Genomic DNA, 20,677 nt, shown 5'->3' with positions numbered 1-20,677 from the left:
TGGGCCAGGAAGAGAGAGGATCTCATATTGGACCAGAGATACTCCAGGATTCGGCATTTTTGTACACTGTTCTTCTTCTTGTTAATAAACTTCTTTTTTGAATACAAGCGAAGACGTGTCAGCGGTAATCCCTTCTTTTCATCAACACATCAATATACCACAATTTTGGCGTCACGAACAGGATGTGTTTGTGGCTCTTCAGTTTTTCTTCAGCTTTAGCCAGCCGGCTCCTGCATCGATCTGGGCTTCTGGGAAGTGTGAGTTTTTCACAATATTATGTGCTGGTCTGTTTGTTGGAGCTGTTGTCTGTCTGCTGTTGGGTCACACCGTTAAAGAATCTTTGTGTGGGTGATTGTTGCTTTGATGATTAGAAGCTGTTTATCGTTCTAAATTTTTCTAAATTAAGGGGGGTTTTTGGTCTTTCATTTTTTGGCTTTTGGTTTTTGTTTGCGTTACAGGCAACGCAAAAAGGGGGGTATAGGGAATTTGGACTAAAGGTTTTTGGGGGGTACTAAAGGTTTTTGGGGGGTACTTAAGGTTAAGGGGGGTAAGGATGAGTAAAGTTAAAGGTGGGTAAAGATTTCAATAGAGGGAAAGTTACAGGGGGGTATATAAAAAGTAAGGATTAAAGGGGGGTAAGGATTTGAATAGAGGGATTTTTTGAGTAAAAAGAGGTAAAATAGAGGGACATTTTGGGATATTAAAAGAAATAAGGTTAAAGGGGGGTTTATTAAGAGTAAAAATAAAGTTAGAATAAAGAGTTAGAAAGAAGCTTTAATACATATGTGATCACTTGTTTTGTGTTTGTTTGTTAAATCCCCATTTTTGTGTGTGTGTGTGTGTGAAGACCGGTTTTCTTTTGTGAATAAAGTTTATGAGTAATTGATATGATAGAGTGTATGTTGAATAAGGTATAAGAGTGAATAACGTATAAGAATAAGACGTTTGAGTAAGTTATAATATGTTATATTATATATATAATTATATATTCTTTAAGTTTTAACAAATATGAGCCTGAGAAGGATGTTTATGAGCCTTTAAAGGACGTTTAATAAGAAATAAACCTTAAGAATCTTCTAAGGGGACTTTGTGATTAACTTGCTATGAGCCTCTATTTAAGGGGACCTTTGGGAAAATAAATCCATAAGAAACTTATGAACCTCGGAAGAGTAACTTTTTGTGTGGTGGAGAATTTTTTGATAAAGCCTGATTAATTTTGGGAAAAAACTTATTTAAAGTGAGAATGTTTTTATGAAAATTATAACGTTCTAAAGTTATAATACAGAATTTTTGAAAGAAAGGAAAAACTTGCAGTAGGAATGTGTTTTGTGTATCTAGTGATTTTATAAAACACTGAACTATTTGTCTGTCTTCCCTTCATGGAGCGAGAGTTCAAGGAGGAGACCAGAGTTTAAGAGGTGTGTCTAGAGATGGACAGAGGACAGCTGGCTTGGATCACAAGGATTGAGGCTTGCAGACGACAGCGCATGCATCTGGATCCAGTGATAAAGGCCAGTGTGATTTTATCCACAGACTCTTTCTGACATTGTTGATGCATATTTAGCTTGATTGATAATAGTACACTCATTTACATTTAGTACACACATCTACAGTACATGCATCATACATATGTTGTAGTTAATTAGAAGGAAGACTTGGCAAAGGACTGATCAATCAATAAAGGTTAATTAATGTTGAGTTGGGGAATTTTATTCTTGCAATTTGATAGATATGATAGATTGTGTGAGGTTGTCATTTTTCTAATATTTCTAAGATTTTGAATTCCTTTGAAGTTATTTGTTTCATCTTTCTTTTGCTGACCTTGGCAATACAGAGGTTATAAATGAATTAATCAATATAAATAAACTAAATAATATTTAGTTAATAATTAGCTAAGTTAAAGTTAAGCACAAGAATAAATGGGAGCCATGACAATGATAAAATAGATGTAAACAATCCAGAAGAACATACTCCTGTTGAACTAGAAGAATAATCCTAAATTATTAATCAAAATAATACAGTTGTTGGTGTCCACATAAAGTGATCGAAAAAATAAAAAGGTGAAAAATATAAAGAGAAGAGACAAATAGAGCTTGATATTCTCCAGTTGCTTGAAAAGAGCTAGGGTCAAAAATGGATGAAGGTTATGGGAAAGTTGTAGAGAAAGTTGTAGTGGAAGTAGAAAAGAATGTTAAGAAAGTAGAAATGTTGATGGCAGAGATTGATATACTCCTCTCACATTTGGTCCCAGTACAGAGACCCTCACCTTATGAGAAGGAGGAGGAGTTTAGGGAAATGTATCCTCAGCTCCCAGTAATTAGTCAGGAGGAGGTCGAAGATCAGAGTGATGAGGAAAAAGCTGTGGGAGGATATGATTCAGCAGTTAGAAGGTTATTGGCTAGTGCAGAAAGAAGAAGAGAAGGAAGTAATAGGGAAAGCAAAGATGAAAATGAGAATAGGGATAGTAATGGAGATTTGGACAATGAGAGTCCTTCATTTTCAAGAAGGCATGCCAAGACAAAACATGTTTCTAGGGAAGAAGAAGATAGACGACAAACTTTAAGTAGGATTGATAAAGGTATAGATCAATGCCTTAAATATTTGGACCAATACACCACACCAAAAGGCCGGAGATTATTACAGGAACAATTACAGGACTTGCAAATGCAAAAGAAAAAGTTATTGAAAAAAGCCTCCCAAAAATCAGCAAGGGAGGAAGATAAGTCTGATAAGATCTGTCCAGTGGTTATCAGAGGACAGAATCTGGTGTATAAATCTTGGGATGATACAGTTATGCCAGATTTATTTGACCAATTACCCATTCTTCAAGATGGAGCACATCCTTGGATTTTAAAGTTGAAGGAGATTATGGTGGAAACAAAGCCTACCATGGGAGACTTTAAGAGACTTCTGGTAAATATTATTGGGGTTCCAGCCATGGAAGAGATTTTACAGAAAGCTGGATATAATCGATATGTGGGATCTACTGTGAACGATTCAGAGCTGTTTGGAGCAAATAGAGGTCGACTGTATAGAGCGTTAAGAGATACATTTCCAACAAATGTACACCCTGATAATATTCTTTTTGAACCATTAGGACAAGAAGAAAATCCGAGATCTTATGTGTCAAGAGCTCATCAGGTATGGAGAAATGTTACAGGACATGATCCGGATGACAGTCAGATGGAACAATCAATCTTGCGAGCTAAGATTCAGAAGGGGTTGCCTCTGTCAGTGAGGAGTAAGTTAGCAGAAGTGGTTGGTCTAGGGAGCATGATAAAGAGTGTTTATACAGATCACATAGCATACCAAGTAGAGCTGTATAGAAAGAAAGAGCATGAACAGGAGGGCCAAGATCAGGAGATCCTTAGACAGTTAAATCAGATTCAACTGAAGAAGGAGAAGAAGCAGGCAGTAGTTATGCAGAACCAGCCTGAGATAAGTCAGCCCATGTCACAGCCACAGCCACAGCTGCAACCACAGCCAAAACAGCCTTGTGCAGCGGTACCTTTTGTTTATAATGCACAGCCGACCTTTGGTCTGCAGCAGCAGGTATGGAGAGGAAGAGGTCGAGGAAATGTAGGGAGAGCAAGAGGAAACTTCAATCCAAATTTTCAACAAAGTCCTGAAGTGTGTTATAATTGTGGACTGGTTGGTCATTTTGCTCGTGAGTGTAATAAACTAGGAGGAGGAAATTTCAGAGGGAATTTCAGAGGAATCCCAAGAGGCTTTAGAGGTCAACTAATGACATTCCGAGGACTGGTGAACCCTCTCAGGGGTCCGCAGCTAGGATTTTAGGGATGCTCAGAAAATCCGAAAGGGAGGTGTCAGTTGGTACCTCTTACAAAATCAATTGAGCTTTGCTACAAAAATCAAAAAACTACAATACCTATACTGGTATCAGGAGCCTATACCTATCTGTACTTTTGAGAAGAGATGTTTTGTGTTTTGTGATGACACTAGCGTTAAAACCAGTTAATTTGTTCTCCTTTTATGTCTCAACTGTCCATTGCATTGCCTGGCATATTATTAAAACAAGATGTAAACATTTAGGAAGGGCAGGAGAAAATATCAACATCAGGATAAGGACATATTTTGACTTAAACTTGTCTGAATGAGGTTAATGTTGCAGTGTTGAACAGCCACTCCTCAACACTCATGTGTTGTATTGTTTTGATTTTTGTTGATAGTAATGAAACCTCATAGAATTCATAAGTTGTAGTTTAGCATTTATTGACCAAACTGACATGCATCAGATGCTAAAGTAAAGAAAGTAAAATTGCACTGCTTTGGCAGTAACATGTAGTATGAGCAGAAATGTGAAGTCTAAACAGTTGTTTTTTGTCATTCTCCATCTTTTCCTTTATATAGTTAAGAATTATTGTTATTGCCATAGTGTAATAAAATGAAACGTAGGCCTGCATAAGAAATAGTTCTTAGTATGTTTAAACTCATTGTGTTGGTAAATGTTGATTAGTTGGTTTACTGTTGGAAAAAAAAAAGAATATCTTATTCTACAAGTCTCACTCAATTATCCACAAAAGTGGCTTTCTCATAATAAAATGAAATAGGACAGAACATGGCATGGTAAGAAAATTGTGTGTCTCCAGTGTAAGTCTGGGATCCACTACTCACTCAGGTCAACAGTCCAATTTGAGCCAAAGTGTGAGGCTGCTGCCTCTTAAAGTTCCAGTGTAAAATGTATAATTAAATAATACAAGGACAAATTAGAAATTTAGCAAGCTTACTATACTTATTGCAGTAACATACAGTATATTCAAAGAGCTTAATTTACACAGTGTGAAGTTGTATGGTTACCTTAGAAAGTTGAGATAATTACAAGAAGGAAGCTGTTCTTGAAATAAAGAAATAGTTGTGGATAGGTAGAGGTGACACTTAAGATTCTATTGGTCTTTGGAGAATCATGAAGGATTGATAATAGTGCTCTCAGCCCTTTTAGGTCTGACGATTCAAGAGGCACATGGGTTGGCCCATGTTGCAAGGGGGGAGGTTATAGTATGGATTGTATTTGCTTAAATAGACTGATTGGGTTATAACCAGGTGGATGCTCAGTCACTTGCCAAGTTAACCAAGTTTTCGTCAAAATTTTGCAAGGTTTTTGCCACATTTTTGTGAAGAGATGTCATGAGCAGGAGGGGACTTCTGCTTGGATAATGGAGGAGAAGTCTGTGGATACAATTGCAAAACTGATTTAGTAAAAATATAGGGATTTATGTGTTTATGTGCATTTGATGTTTGAAATGTATTTGCTGTTGCAAAGATACTGGTTTGTTTTCTCTCTCCCTCCTAGAACATATAGGAGAGAGATCACTGTGAAAGTGCCAGGCTGTTCGGGGACCCAGATGTTCTGAGGAGATTCAGTCATCTAAACATGAAGAATGTGAATGAATTGAAGGGCCCTGAACATTATGGACACTTAAGTATTTTGACCACATTGAAGATTGACACTGTGGAAGAACTGCAGTATAATTTAATTTGGTGTTTTTATGGAATGCTTTTTGACATTAAAGTGTGATGTCTTTCATGATGATATGTACTCACTATTGAATGTTTTTGCTAGTATGTGGATATTGGAGCCTCAGATGTTTTCTTTCTTTTTGACGTTTAGGGAGAGTAATGTTAGGCAGGGACAGGTCCAATGGAGGATTCGATGGGTTGACCAGCCTGAAATTGGATATTGTTTGATTTTATTTGTCTGAGGTTTTCATATGTATCTACTGAATTATTTCATTCAAGTTTTAAGAATTTCTTCTTTTCTAATTGGTTTGGAGTGCTAAACAGTGGTTGCCTAAGGCAGAGGGACCGTGAGAGAATTTCCTGTCTTGATTGTTTGATGGAAACTTTAAGGAAGATTGGCTGCCTGGCAGGTTTTCGCTCTCACACTCCACAAATTGTTTTATTGCTAATGATTGTTTCATTATAGACATTATATAAGAGTGTCTGTTTGTTTCATTATGATAATCATTTGATTGTATGTTATCTTTTATGTGTCGAGACTCTACGAGCCTCGAAGGGGGGAAATATGTAGTGTATTATACACCTTAACTTTCTTGCTTAAATATCTTGTATTGTTTTATGTTCTTCTTATTGTGTGTGCTTTCTCTGAACTGAAGGAATGTGTGAATTGATGCTCTGCTTAATGGGTTCCAGATGCTGCCTAGAAGCAACTTGGTCTGTTGGAAAGATTGATGATTGTTTTGTTTAGCCTAAAGGCTGAAACCTTAGGTCAGGGGTGTTTTCTTCCGTTGACCTATGGTGGCCCAAAGGTTATCAATTTGGTCAAGAGGTTAAATCCCAGAAAGTAAATAGTCCAGATCAAGGAAGTCTTTGTTGATTGGTTGCATTCCTTAGTTTGGAGAAGGTGGAGTGTTTGGAGTTAGAAACATATATAAGGTTAGAGCTTTGGGCCAGGAGAGAGAGATCTCATATTGGACCAGAGATACTCCAGGATTCGGCATTTTTGTACACTGTTCTTCTTCTTGTTAATAAACTTCTTTTTTGAATACAAGCGAAGACGTGTCAGCGGTAATCCCTTCTTTTCATCAACACATCAATATACCACATCACAAACACACAACAGAGAAGCAGCGGAGAAGAACACACTGCTGCTGCTGCTGTGTTCACTTGAAATGCAAAGTTTGTTGAAATGGAAAAAAGCACTCCATTTTAATTTTTGAATTATTCATCCGTCTTAAATGGGTTATCATTTTATTTTATTTTATTCTGCACCAGTGCAAAGAAAGCCCCGAGGGAGAGAAGCCGCTTGTTTCCTAACCATAAAAATAAACGTTCCTTTTTGTTCGACCTGCTCCTTCACCGTGTGCTGTTGTACTTCAGAGCTTTAGTTAATAACTATTAAATGAATCAACTTCAGAGCTGTGGTTTCTGTTCTGACAAACTTCATGTATGTCGAAAAGTTAAATGTAATCAAAGAATCTCAGTTCTTCACAAACTAAAATGATTACATGTCTCATCAAATCTGCTGTAAATGTGAATGACCGGTGTTTGTCATTGTACGTAAAGGGCCGTTCTGTCTGTATCTGTGTGTACAAACTTGTGAAAATGAATTTCCTCAAGAGCGACATTAAATGAAACTAACTGAACTAACTAATGTGTTTTAGTGATAATCAATGAAAACTGATCTTCTGGCAACACATGAGCGATAACCGAGCGATAAAAAGTGAAGAAATACAGGATAATATAACGATGTGTGGCATAATTAAACCACAGAGAAGAACTCTGCTGTACATTTACAGTATTTATACTGCGTGTGTATGAAATAAAAATGTTATAAAACATATATAAATGTGGTAATAACCTGCATTTTTTAACAAGATAATGAAACTTGTCAGTTGTAGGCTAAGATGTACAAGATAATATCATTATTAAATATTCAATGTGTGTATGTTATTGTGTATACTTATTTAATACTTTCTCATATCTGAACATACATGTGTTTTTTTCATCTGTTCTCGGTTTATTTTCAGATGGATGTGTTGGTTTGTTTGATCTCTCATCCTCCTTCACGTTGTCACAGCTTCTATTGGAGCAATGTCTTGACTCAACAGGTCTGGGTGGAGAGTGATGAGTGACACTGAACTCAACTTTCCAAGAAATGTGCTTTATTACAGTTAATTCATGATTTAACAAGAGGGGCAATTACTTTTTCACACAGGGCGGGGCAGGTTTGGAAATGAAATCATCAACTGCATTTTATATTTACTTAACTTGGGTTTTTTTGTCTGATATAAAATGTGTTTAAGTGTGACAGATGCAAAAAAAAAGTAAGAAATCAGGAAGGGGGCAACTGTGCATGGGACTGCACAAAGAATGTAGGATTTAATTTGGAAGGAAAAGGGGGTAGGCATAAATAAATATTCACTTCAGCCTGCTCCTTTTTGGACATGTGCATGTTATTGAAAGAAATATACTTTACAACATGTTGATTTATTGAAATCATGTCACATTTTTGTTTTGTTTTGTCTTTTTCTCAACTCACACGTTTAGTTCCTGACTTTTACAGTTTTCTTCGATTGCTAAGACACATTTCTGTAAAGCTTCTCTCCTTTTCTCTAAACTGTGAACACAAACCCCAATTTTCAAGCTACGTTCACAAAACCTCAGACTCTTCTTGCAAAACCAAACTTTCACTTCAAGACTGAACGAAGTTGTCAAATCGTGCCCCGAGTCAATCAACATTAAAATCACTACTGAGCAGCCACTAAACACTACATAGACAAATAGAAAACACAACGCTCAGCACATGAAGCTGTAGAAATAAATGTTTATCGTTCACTGTAAAACCTGTGCATTTAGCACTTCTCTCCTTCCCTTTCTTTCACCCTCCTCCCTCCCTCCCTCCCCACATCCATTTCATCCCCTTTTCCTTCCTTCTTCATTTTTCTTCCCAGTTCCCCTCTCTTCCTTCACCCTGTTGTCTCTCATCTTCTCCTCCGCCTCTCCCTCCATAAATGCATGTTGCAAAACAAAAAAAACATTTAGCACTTGTATACAGTAAGCCTACGTAAAAATAAAGTACAAAAATATAGAAATGAAAGTGCACAACTCAGCCACAACATCATTTCTCTGTACTGGGCCAGGCCACAGGACTTCATCCTGAACTGGATTATATACGTATAGTATTATATATTATATATGTTCCCTCACATCATCAGCCACAAGTGTGATACATTTTGAGTTGTTGTGTTCAACCGGTGAAACTTGTGCTTTAGTTGTGTTTGACTTTTGCCCCCTGTGCTCAGCATTTTGCAACACAGCTGCATCACAGTGAAAATGTGTTGGTGAGTTGTGTCTAAACAGGTGAAAAGTGAATGGTTCAATCAGTGGGTTCAGACAACGGAGCATTTGGTTCAGACAACAGGGTTTAGTGTTTTAGCAATTGAGAAAAACTGTAAAGGCGATGCAACATGTTACACGTGACACTGAGCTCAGGCTCCTCAGCAGCAGCAGCAGCAGCAGCAGCATCTCCTCGTGGACACTTGGTGGAGACAGAGATCTTCCTGTGAAGCAGCTGAGGTGAAGACACGTCCACATGATTTAACACACACACACACACAGACACACACAAGAAAAAAAAAAGATGTGCACAAACTTCTCTGGCAATTTACAAACCTTGTTTCAGAAGTTGAAGCTTTTTCTCCAGTCAGATCTGGAGGAAAAGTAACAGAAATGACACCGGTGGAGGATCAAAGCCTGAAGATCTTCTCCCCTTTGATCTCCAACCCCATCGGTGATGATGGGATGGATCCACGCAGCCTGTCGTTATGGATCATACACACCCACGTGTTCCTTTCTTCTCTTCTCTTCCTCTTTCCAGGCAGCAAACAGAGTCAACAGGCCAGAGGAGGTCACGCTGCTGCTGCTGCTGCTGCTCCTAATTATCTGCTGCTTCACCATCCAATCAACCCGTTAATATGACGAGGCGGCGCGTAACCTTCAAACAACTTTAATGTGCATGAGAAGACATGAACAACAGATGACACATCAAAGCATACAAAGTGAGCCGAGTCTCTAAAATAAAAGATTCAAAGAAAGGAAGGAAGGAAGGAAGGTAGGAAGGAAGGAAGGAAGGTAGGAAGGTACGGGATGAAAACTAGAGAAACACACTGCAAAAACTCAAAATCTATAAAAGAATATTTGTCTTATTTCTAGTCCAAATTTAATTTCTAGTCAAAACGAATCTCATTCTACTTAAAATAAGACTCATCACATTAAAAAAGCAGCTTGTTTTTAGACACTTTTTATTTCTTTCAAGCAGATTTTCACTTGAAATAAGTAGAAAAATCTGATAGTGAGGCAAGTTTTTCTTTCTTATTACAAACACAAAAAACTTACTTTCACTGGCAGATTTTTCTACTTATTTCAATTGAAAATTAGTTTGAAACAAGTGAAATTATCTAAAAACAAGTTCATTTTTAGGTGATGAGTCTTATTTTAAGTGGAAAGAGATTAGTTTTGACTAGAAATGAGACATTTTGACAAGAAATATGACAAATATTCTTGGAAAGATTTTGAGTTTTTGCAGTGCATCATCATCATCATCATTATCATCATCATCCTCTGTGTCTGCAGAGTCTCTCACACTCTCTCCACATCTGGGTTTGGTTTGGAAACGACAACATCTGTGTGCAATCTGTATTTATTTCTGTCTTCTAGAAAGGCATCGACTCAATCTCAAGAGAATAAAATAAAACAAAAACATAGAAGATATATAAGTAGAGCTGCTGATTTTACATCGATGAGTTCATGGATCCTCAGTCCGGGAGATAAAGAAGAACACTCCTTCAGCGTCGACTGACCGATGTTCTGCACAATAATTTGAAATTCGTGGCTTTTTTTTCAGTCCGAGAAACTTGTTTTTCCCATCTTAGTTCAAACTGAAGCGTCTCCTCTTTCTCACTTCCTCCTCCTTCTTTAAAAAAAACCCAAAAAAAGCTGCAGGACGGACGGAGCGCTGAGCACCGGGAGAAGAAGCCGTCTGCAGATGTTGGCGTCGCAGCGAAGTGAGAGGAGGACGTTCAGAAGAGGAGGAGGAGAGAAAAAAAAACAAAAAACAAAAAACCTTGGTGCCATTTTAGACAGCAGCTCCTATTTTTCTGTAATAACAGTGTAATCAGCCAATAATTACAATAATTAACCCGATGCTCATTAGACTGCTATTACAGAAAGCGGAGAGCAGTAATTAAAAAAAAATGTTACTTAATGACTTATTTTTCTTTTCTTTTCTTTTCTTTTCTTGTTCTAGAAGACAGAGATGAGGGCGAAGACGCCGTAGAGCAGAGCGCAGGGATACGCCACCAGCAGCTGCTGCCCGTCCATCGCCAGCGCAGAGATGAAGATCTTTGAGGCCGAGAAGCTGCACCAGCCGATGATCGCCGCTGTTAGTATAATACCCATCATGCCCCTGGAGAGGACAGAAAGGAGGGAGGAGGGATATTTTATTTATTTAAGGAGGACAATGCACATTAATGAACATAATAAAATGTAAAGGTGCACAGTTTCTGACTGTAGTCCTCCTGGCAAGGTGTTAAAAGCCATTAAAATGAACACAAGAACATAACAGTATAATTCATAAAAGCAGGAAAAACACACACAACAAACACATGTATCCAACAGAAACCAACTGACATAAAAACTACAAAGAAAGACAATTAACATGACGCTATTATAAAACAAAAACAGAAATCGATAGAGTCTGATGTGATCAAAGTTACACTAGGTGAGAAAATGTGGTAACGCACTCATTTACAGGCCGTTGATTACGTCATAATGTCAAGAAATAGCAGAGAAATAAAGTTCTATCTCATAGTAATGTCGTGTTTTTCATAAAAGCAAAAGATTACACATGAATTTTTCTCCACTAAGTCCTCGCAATTGTCAATTACAATCAATTATTTCTGGGTTATTTCTACACAATCAATCGTTATTTCTTGGCCATATTTCTCTACATTACTATGAAATTTGAAATTGTAATAACAGTGTAATTTATAATAAGTACACACCATTACCGGTAAGCATTAATTAAGAGCATTAAATACTGAATGTATTCATCATCAGGCCGTTAATTACGTCATAATGTCAAGAAATAGCCAAGAAATAAAGTTCTATCTCATAGTAATGTCATTTTTTTCATAAAGGCAAAAAGTTACACAACACATGCTTTGAATTTTTGGGGAAAAGCCAGAATCTTTCTCCACCAAGTCCTCGCAATTGTCATTCTATGCAATCAGTCGTTATTTCTTGGCTATATGTCTCCACATTACTATGAAATTGTAATAACAGTGTAACCGGGTAACACTTTATAATAAGTACACACTATTAAGCATTAGTTAAGCACTGATAAATACTGAATTAATTCATCATTTGTAACTCATGAATTCTCATTAGTATGTAGTTGATTAACGCAGTTAAAAATGTTTTACTCATCACTGATCATCACTAACTGTGTTTATAAACTACATACTAATGAGTATTCATGTGTTATAAATGAAGAATTCAGTATTTATTAATGCTTAATATTTTACTTACTATAAAATGTTACCTGTAATTGTAAGACAGAGATGAGGGCGAAGACGATTAGTTTAGTTTTTTATATATTGTTTGTTTTTTCTTGTTCTCTTTCTTTTTTTCCCTTTCTTAAAGTATTTGATTTTTCTAAATTTTGATGTGAGGAAATCATTTCTAAAAAATTACATGTATGCACATAACAATGAAATTATTATTGTTATTTCTAGACATTATCACGTAGTTAAAGGCCTGTAAATTAAAGGGTTATTTGTGTGTTTTCAGTTTGATGGTGTTGGACTCACTGTAAAGACAAGAGGACGCCGAAGCTGGAGAGGAGGATCATGGGAAGGAGGCAGTACCCCAGCACGCTGGCCACGCAGCCGAAGGAGACGCCCGTCATGGACATGAGGTTGAGGAGACAGTACATCCCCAGGCAGCCGATCGCACTGATGCCGTACACGTAGCCAAACTGGATCTTACCGGACTGAGGAAACACACACAGTCAGAGGTGGACACAAAATAAAAGAGATATTTCTAAAATTGTGAAACTGAAACAACTGCTGTTTACAGGTGTTTCCATTGAATGAGCCGTATTATTATTAAGTCTAAAGGTTATGGCGAGAAGGAACTACTGTTTGGTTGTTCAAAGGGACGTGTTACTGTGTGACACCGCCTCAGTTATTATCAGACTGAACCTCACACGCTTCAGTTTTATTAAAATAACCCAGTTGGATGGAAACGAACTCCTCTTGTGAAAGAAGAACAGACTTTAAACAGCGACTTTTCATGAAATCACGACCTGTGAAACTCAATTAAAAAGGAAGATGGACGTTCAAAACATTATGTGTTTAGTGATTTAACAACTGTGGCGACGTGAAGAGACGACTCAACACAGACGGTGGAGAGGGAGAGAGAAAGGAAACGGAAACAATGACCAACGGGATCTTCAACATCTGATTTCTTTTTCTTTTTTTTTAATCTATGCATATGTTTGCACCGAAGGAGAGCTCTTAATCTCATTGTACATGTCTATCCACCTTTTTCCGAACGTCAAAAACATGTGCCGGTTTTGCTCTTCCAGTGGAATCTTATGTTCACGTTTCCATGGTTTCGGTAGTCGCGGTAAATGCATGGATTTTTTTTTTTTTTTTTCAATGAAAATCTGTAAAACGCATGGATCATCACAGCAGCTTTTAACAATGGATATCACACAAATTGACATCTGTGTTAAAAGCCAGCGTTAATAATAGATCCATGCGTTTACCGCAACTATGACAACGACTGAAAACCATAGAAATGTAAACGTAAAATTCCACCGGAAATGCAAAATCGGCTTCTGGTTTTGACCATAGATGACGTTCAGAAACTTGTGGATAGTGACAATAAAGGCATTTTATTCTATTCTATTCTATCAGACCTGGAGCAACGTGTAAATGCAAAAAAAATGTTTCCATTAAACTTTGGAGATAAACTTTGATATCAACATGTCGCCTCATGAGAGAGTGAAAAATGTTTTGGCGATATCCGAGAGGTTTTTTTTTTAAATGTAGGCGTTCCCATTACTACAATACTTAGGTTTTGTGCATCTCTAGGTGTTAATAGAAACACAACTACACTGCAAAAACTCAAAATCTTACCAAGAATATTTGTCTAATTTCTGGTCAAAATGTAATTTCTAGTCAAATAAAATCTCATTATACGTAAAACAAGACTCATCACATTAAAAAGTAGCTTGTTTTTAGACACTTTTTACTTCTTTCAAGCAGATTTTCACTTGAAATAAGTAGAAAAATCTGATAGTGGAGCAAGTTTTTCTTTCTTATTACAAACACAAAAAACTTGCTTTCACTGGCAGATTTTTCTACTTATTTCAAGTGAAAATTAGTTTGAAACAAGTGAAAATTATCTAAAAACAAGTTCATTTTTAGGTGATGGGTCTTATTTTAAGTGAAAAGAGTTTAGTTTTGACTAGAAATAAGACAAATATTCTTGGAAAGATTTTGAGTTTTTGCAGTGTAGTGTTGTTAACGAGGTGTTTTACCAGGAGGAGTGTAGCGCCGAAGGCCAGACAGAAAACCATGGGCCCAGCCAGGTCTGTCTCGTTCATGATGCTGCCGTCCGCCACCTTCAGAGGATGAAGCACCGTCAGAGTCTTCTGCCAGATGTGGTCGAAGTTGATTCCTAATTCTACGAGCACGGGAAAAAAAAATACAAATATATTATATTAGGTTGGACAATGGACCTGTGATCAGAGGTTAGTTGGGTTTCCATCCACCTTTTCTTATGCGCATTTTGTGAAAATGCGCATAAATACTTGAATGGAAACGCCAGAAATTCGAATAAAGGCAGTAAATGCGCATAAAAGTTTATACGCTTGGAGGGGGTGGATTTGTCAGCGTATCGATTAAAGGAAATGCGAGTTTTTGTGATGGAAACAGGTTATGCGAATTGAGGCAGAGTTTGTGGGTGAAGCTGCTGGACTTCACCCAGCCACGTTCAAACAAATGGAGAACAACGCGGTGTCCCAGCTCTCCTCTCTGCTGCACGGCAACACAAACGCGCTCCGTAACCCATAATCTTTTGTTTATGACGGTTAAGACGACACAAACACACGCCGTAACATCGTTATGTAACTTATTGATTTTTCACCGGCTTCGTATGTAAACAGATGCACATGGAGGAGAGGAGCGTAACCAGAACAGCAGAAAAGCGAGCAGACTGTCACAGTTCCTACTGTCTTTCTGTGTAAATATCTCATGTTACAACATGAAAACCTGCAGCTTATATTCAAGTGCGGCCTATATATGTATTTTCTTTTAAAATGTAGCTGGTGCGGCTTATACAGGTGCGTCTATAGTCCGGAAAGTACGTAAATTGTCCATGATGTTGAGTGTCAGCTGAGTGTCAGCTGTTGGATACATTCACGCTCTCTTATGACGTAATCTCACGGTGCACTCCTCCTAATCGCAAAACACTAATGAATGGAAACGGGCATAAATTCGCTTTGCTTTTTGCGCATTTTCACAAAATCCGCTTTTAAATTCGATACGACTTGGATGGAAACCCAGATAGAGTTATAAACCGTCGACTAAGAGACGTTGAGTTTTTCTTTTCCAAACAGCTTCCATGTGTTTTCACCTTCACAGATTCACAGGTTTGTGTTTGTGCTGCAGTTTAAAACCTAAAGAATGTTTTAATCAACACAACAGACAGAGATGAAGTGTAAACTCAAACTCTACAACATAAAGCAGAAATACAAACATGTAGTTTCTGTATTAAATGCACATCCCAGCAGCACTAAGAACAATAGAAACAGCTCCGGGATGTCTGGGATCATTTGTTAACCAATCAAGTGTTTTGTAATTAAATTTTATTATCATTATTATCATTATAATTTGATTTATTTACACATCTGACTCTATGAAGTCAAAGTTTTTTAAAAAAAAAGAGTCAAACTGTTTGTTTCACTTCGCTGCAGGTGGAAAAACTAAATCAGACATTTTAATTTCATATTAATGTGCCGTCGCCACCGTCGCTGCTGCTGCTGATTTGTGCGGAAATGAACAGAATTTGTGCAAATGAAAAGTTTCCTCATGTGTGTAATTAAAATGAATAAAGTGGAAAATGTGGAGGAAGCCACAGTTTGCCAGCGTTGTAATGACTTTGGCATGAAGCCGGAGTTTGATTCATCTCTAAACCGTCCTGCAGATAAAAATCTCTGAGACCGAGACACACGGAGGAAAGTTTCATTTCACCTTCAGATCAGAACTACAACATAAAATATATACATATAAAATAGAGAAAAGCAGATTTGAATTGTTCTAAATACTTATAAACAATGAAACTCATTATTATGTTTATTCAACTGGTTCTTTATCCACTTAGATCTGTGAAGTTTTTCACTTTGATTGAACAAGAAACACAGAAAATCCTCCCATCCTGTCCCATCTTCTTTTCAACAATGGCACCTTATGTTGTACATTTAACCAGTTTGTTTCTATGTTTATTCCTCTCTCTCATTCTCTCTCCCAGAAATCTGATTTAAAGATGTGCAGTCTATGCCTCTAATTTATGAAATAATCTCTTAAATGCTTAGAAATGATGACAAATTTATCATAGAACAGCACAAACATGTTTAGTTTTTTTTGGAAACTAAATCCTTAGATTGGTCTGAAAAAGTCAAATAGAGCTCTGGTAGCTTCCAGCTTTCCAGGACAACTTAAGCTTTTCCGGGACGTTTAACTTTTTTTTCAAATTTTCCATGACTGGAAAATTGGTGAATCATTTTCCAGGTTTTCCAGATTTATCACGGATGCGTGAGAAGCTCCCAACAGCAGGTAAGTGAGGACTGATTTCAGAATAAAGGTGCCACATCAGATGCTCTGATATTCTCTGAGGTTTATTTCTGTAACAACCAGTCGTCTCCTCTCAATATCAATCTGAATTTACAGGGAACACAGTGAAAATAAGAAAAAAAATGTGAGCTTTTACTTTGAAAATCCACATCACCTTGCAAACTATGCAACTGAATCCGATTTGGAAGGTGACCTTTATTTTGAAATCAGTCCTTACACACATTTGGCTATTTTGACATCACAAATATCTGGTGACCGTCCATCAAGATGCACCAGCTCAGATATTTTTATATGCTGCATTTTATATAAACTAGCTTTATATTTGAGAAAATGAAAGTATTGAATATAGTTTCTTTTTTTTCTATTTCTTTCATATGGTTATTTTATTTAACTTGCATTGTTTTGGTGTGATCTGATTCTGTATGATCTTAGCATTGTTTTTACTTTGATATTTACAGATTTATTTATGTATTTTTTGAAGTGTTGGATTGAATCCCTTGTGCCCTGACATTCGCTGTTGAAATGCATCCAAGGAAAACGCAATAAAAGCAAATTTGAAAGAAAGAAGTGGAGGCTGACTTGACCGCAGCAGTTAAACGTTAGTCAGGGTAAATACAGGAATCTTGAAGTTAATTTTAATACCCTTTTAAGACTTTTTCAAGACCTTCTCAATATTTTTCAATACCTCACCACCACTTCAAGCTGCAACCATTTACATCAGTGACACTTTTAACTTAACAGTTTTAGTTTGTGATAAAGACTATAGACCACTATGATACAACAGAACTCAAGGATAATAAATCAAAGGCAGAGTTTATAAAAAAAAACATTGCTCCACTCTCAAAAAACAAAAACAACAATCTTCTTTTCTTTTTTATGTACCGGTTAATCTTTGTTTTTTAATAAAATTAATAAATTCACACACTTTTACAATGTTTTTTAGGACTCAAACTCTTGGACAGCTAATTAAGAAAAAATACCTTCAAAATTTAAGACTTTATAATGTTGTGAAAATACTTTTTAAGGGTCTTAATTTTCCCAAAATTGATTTATCACCATTTAATACTTTTCAAGACCCCGCGGATACCCTTTTAGTTGAAGGTGGGAGCTTCTCTATAGATTTTGAAATCTCGTTAAAAGTCGACACCCATGGGGCGTCGCGTGGCGTAGTGGTTAGAGCGGGCGCCCCATGTATAGAGGCACAGTCCTCGCTGCGGTCGGCCCCGGTTCGAGTCCCGCGTCGGGCGCCATTTGCTGCATGTCATCCCCCCTCTCTCTGCCTCCCCATTTCCTGTCTGTCTCAACTGTACTATCTATAAAGGCATAAAAGCCCAAAAAATATACTTTAAAAAAAAAAAAAAAAAAAAAAAAGTCGACACCCAGTCTGAGCCTCCATGTGTGTGGCTGTGGTTGCCGTACCTTCTAGCAGCGGCGGCTCGTCGTCGAAGCTGCTGCTGTACATGGACTGTGAGGGCGAAGGCGTGTAGGTCTGTGTGGGCTGGAAGATCTGTCCTGTGTACGGCTGCTGAGGAGGAGCCACCCCCGGGGAGGCGTAGGCCATCGGCTGGGAGTAGTCATACTGGCTGTACTGTCTAACACACAGGAGGAGAGTCATGATTATAATATAATAATAAACCAGATGTTAGATGATGTGTTAAAGGGATAGATCAACAGTTTGACAAATTGGCCCATTGCCATGGCTCATGGGATTTCTTGGTTTCCCGTCATCAAACTCTTCAAATACACAATCCAACAACTCCACAACGCTCTGGTGGACAAGTTGTGAGCTGCACATTCACCACGCTATGAGATAATAACACAACGTTACCACACAGAGTTGTTTTAGAGGGAAATTCATGCAAAACCGCTGATGCACGTTGCCTTCAGGGACAGTTTTTCATCAACAGTCTCTGTATTTCCCTCTAAAACAACTCTGTGTGGTAACGTTGTGTTATTATCTCATAACGTGGTGAATGTGCAGCTCACAACTTGTCCACCAGAGCGTTGTGGAGTTGTTGGATTGTGTATTTGATGAGGGAATCCAAGAAATCCCATAATGAGCCTCCGTAGCGTAGCTCTGAGCAGCTCACGGCTCTGCTCTGCCGTTCTAAAAACAGCTTGCACCGACAATTAAAGGTAACGAACCTACTGCTGCTGTGACTATAAGGATTATGGCAATGGGCCAATTTGCCAGTTTGCCAAAATGTTGGACTATCCCTTTAACAGAGACAGTGGTGTCTTACTTGTTGTACTGGTCCGAGCCGCTGTAGCCGTACGCCGCCGCCTGGTTCTGGTCGTCGACGCTGTAGCTCGACTGGTAGAAGTCTGTGTTGAAGTTGTCAAACCCCGACATCTCTCACTCTGACAGAAACAAGACAGAACTCATCAACATGTTGGTTTTAACTCATCTTTAATATCTCTATTAAATACTATTAATACCAATACTATATCAGTCAACTTTACAGAACTCTTGGTCGACATTATGATCATGTTGTTTCACTTTGTTATTCATCAGTATTTAATCACAGTGCTGTTAAACTGAACAGTTGTGTTCACTGACAGATGATCCAGTTGGATAAAAACTAACAACTGACAAAAAGCCTGAAATGACCACAGACAGGAAACTGATCTTGTTACTTCACTAATGTTCCCCAGACCAGAATAGATTTAGCCGCTACGTTTCCAACGCAGCCAGGAACTTTCCTCTATGGATCTATGCGCGTTTTAACCACCGGAAGAAAATGTATTTTGGGGTAGAAAAGTTCCCCCAGAAACTGAAACTGCTTGGTCTGCCGATTGGATGAGCACTCATTTCCGCATTTTACCCAGCGGTAGCCTATATTCAAGTCCAGCTGCAAGCCCAATGTTTTGTTTTGTTTTTCTGCATGGATTTGTTCGATTCTGTTCCACCAGATATGAATAAAAAATGTAGCAGTAATCCAATAGGAAACCATCTGATTACTCAAAGATACTGGAGCTGTAGCTTTTCAGGCTGCTGCACACAGAGAAACACTGTGATCGCCCCAAACACACACACACCTTTCCTTACTGATAGCTGAATGGGAAAACACTATTTTCTTTTCTTTTTTTTTTTTAAGTCAAGTTATTGTGTTATTGTTAGCTTTAAGTGTGACATGTCCTGTCCTGAATCTGGTCTCTTCTCATTAACTGGATCCCAGAGAGGCTTCACCAGGACTTTCCTCCCTTCAGGCTCCAACAGCTGATGAGCTGGAGCTGGGCCAGAACTAAACTACATCTGCTATTTTTGGTCTTTTTAAATCTCTTTTGTGTTATGTGACAACCCTCCACCATAAGCCTCGTCTCTTCTCTCCTCCTGTCCATATAAACACACACACACACACAGAGAGAGAGAGAGAGGCTACAGCTCATTAGCTCTCAGGTTAATAAAATGTTTAAAGTCTTTATAAACTGCAGCGTTGTGACGTCACCTCGTATTATGTTTCACTAACAGGAGCTAACGAGGCTAACACCGCTACAGCTACACACAAACACACAACACGGACACACTTCAGTCTGTTAGAGGTCAATAATTATAAACTAAATGTTATAAATACCTGTTGTCAGTCAGAAAACTTTATTTATCTTATGTAAACACAGTAAAAACAGAGAGGCTAATCTCTGGGTGGCTAACTCTGCGGCTAGCTGCTCTGCTAACGGAGCTACAACAGCTCAACTCTGCGCATTTTAAAACCATCGGAACAACGCGAAGCTTTAAAAAACAACGTCTGTGTTTTTCTACCGAAGTCTCGTCTCTGCTGCCGTTCAGGTAGAAACTCACCTGGGATGTTTCAGCGCTGCCAACTCGGTCCAGCGGCTGCGACGTGTCAGGATCATAGAAGGTAAAACTTCCGGGAGAGGACGGTGACGTCACCGCTGACGACGGGAAGCCGGAAGGGACACAGCAGCAAACTGAGTTGGTGTTGCAAAGCGTGGCGCCTCCTATAGATGGACCGTGGTACTACAGAAGGGTCATTTAGCTTTACAGCACAAGGAACTGGACAGAAATGACAAAAATAGCTTTAAAAAAAAAAGAAATAAAAAGTAGCGATAAAATAAAAATAAAAAATAAAAACAGAATAAAATAAAATGCATTCAGTTTGGGCAATACAACTTGAGTTAACTAACTATAGAAACTGACATACATTTAGAGAGTACAAAAGACAAAAAAAGGAAAAAAAACAAAAAACAATCTGACTAAAAATAAAATAATCATAGGCTTACACTGTGGAGCATTATGTCTCTGCTTATTCTAA

General features: G+C 37.9%; 2 protein-coding genes across 2 annotated transcripts; one reads left to right on the top strand and one right to left on the bottom strand.

Moving 5' to 3' along the window:
- Positions 1–2,211: 2,211 nt before the first annotated feature.
- On the top strand, positions 2,212–3,745 carry LOC146973990 (uncharacterized). Its single transcript, XM_085798909.1, has 2 exons — positions 2,212–3,552; positions 3,686–3,745. Exons 1-2 carry the CDS (start codon positions 2,212–2,214, stop codon positions 3,743–3,745), a joined length of 1,401 nt encoding a protein of 466 aa, XP_085655035.1.
- A 6,320-nt stretch (positions 3,746–10,065) lies between these two features.
- yipf5 (Yip1 domain family, member 5) lies at positions 10,066–20,296 on the bottom strand. Its single transcript, XM_085796991.1, has 6 exons — positions 20,203–20,296; positions 18,647–18,764; positions 17,823–17,995; positions 14,090–14,235; positions 12,351–12,532; positions 10,066–10,945 (listed from the first exon to the last, which is right to left on the bottom strand). The coding sequence occupies exons 2-6, from the start codon at positions 18,754–18,756 to the stop codon at positions 10,783–10,785; spliced, it is 774 nt and encodes a 257-aa protein (XP_085653117.1). The 5' UTR covers positions 18,757–18,764; positions 20,203–20,296; the 3' UTR covers positions 10,066–10,782.
- Positions 20,297–20,677: the final 381 nt, after the last annotated feature.

Source organism: Trachurus japonicus, chromosome 14 (assembly GCF_045865225.1).
Source record: "Trachurus japonicus isolate A0001 chromosome 14, Traja_1.0".
Classification (NCBI taxonomy): domain Eukaryota; kingdom Metazoa; phylum Chordata; class Actinopteri; order Carangiformes; family Carangidae; genus Trachurus; species Trachurus japonicus.
Note: the sequence above shows the minus strand (reverse complement) of the source record. Positions and strands in the feature narration are given on the sequence as shown.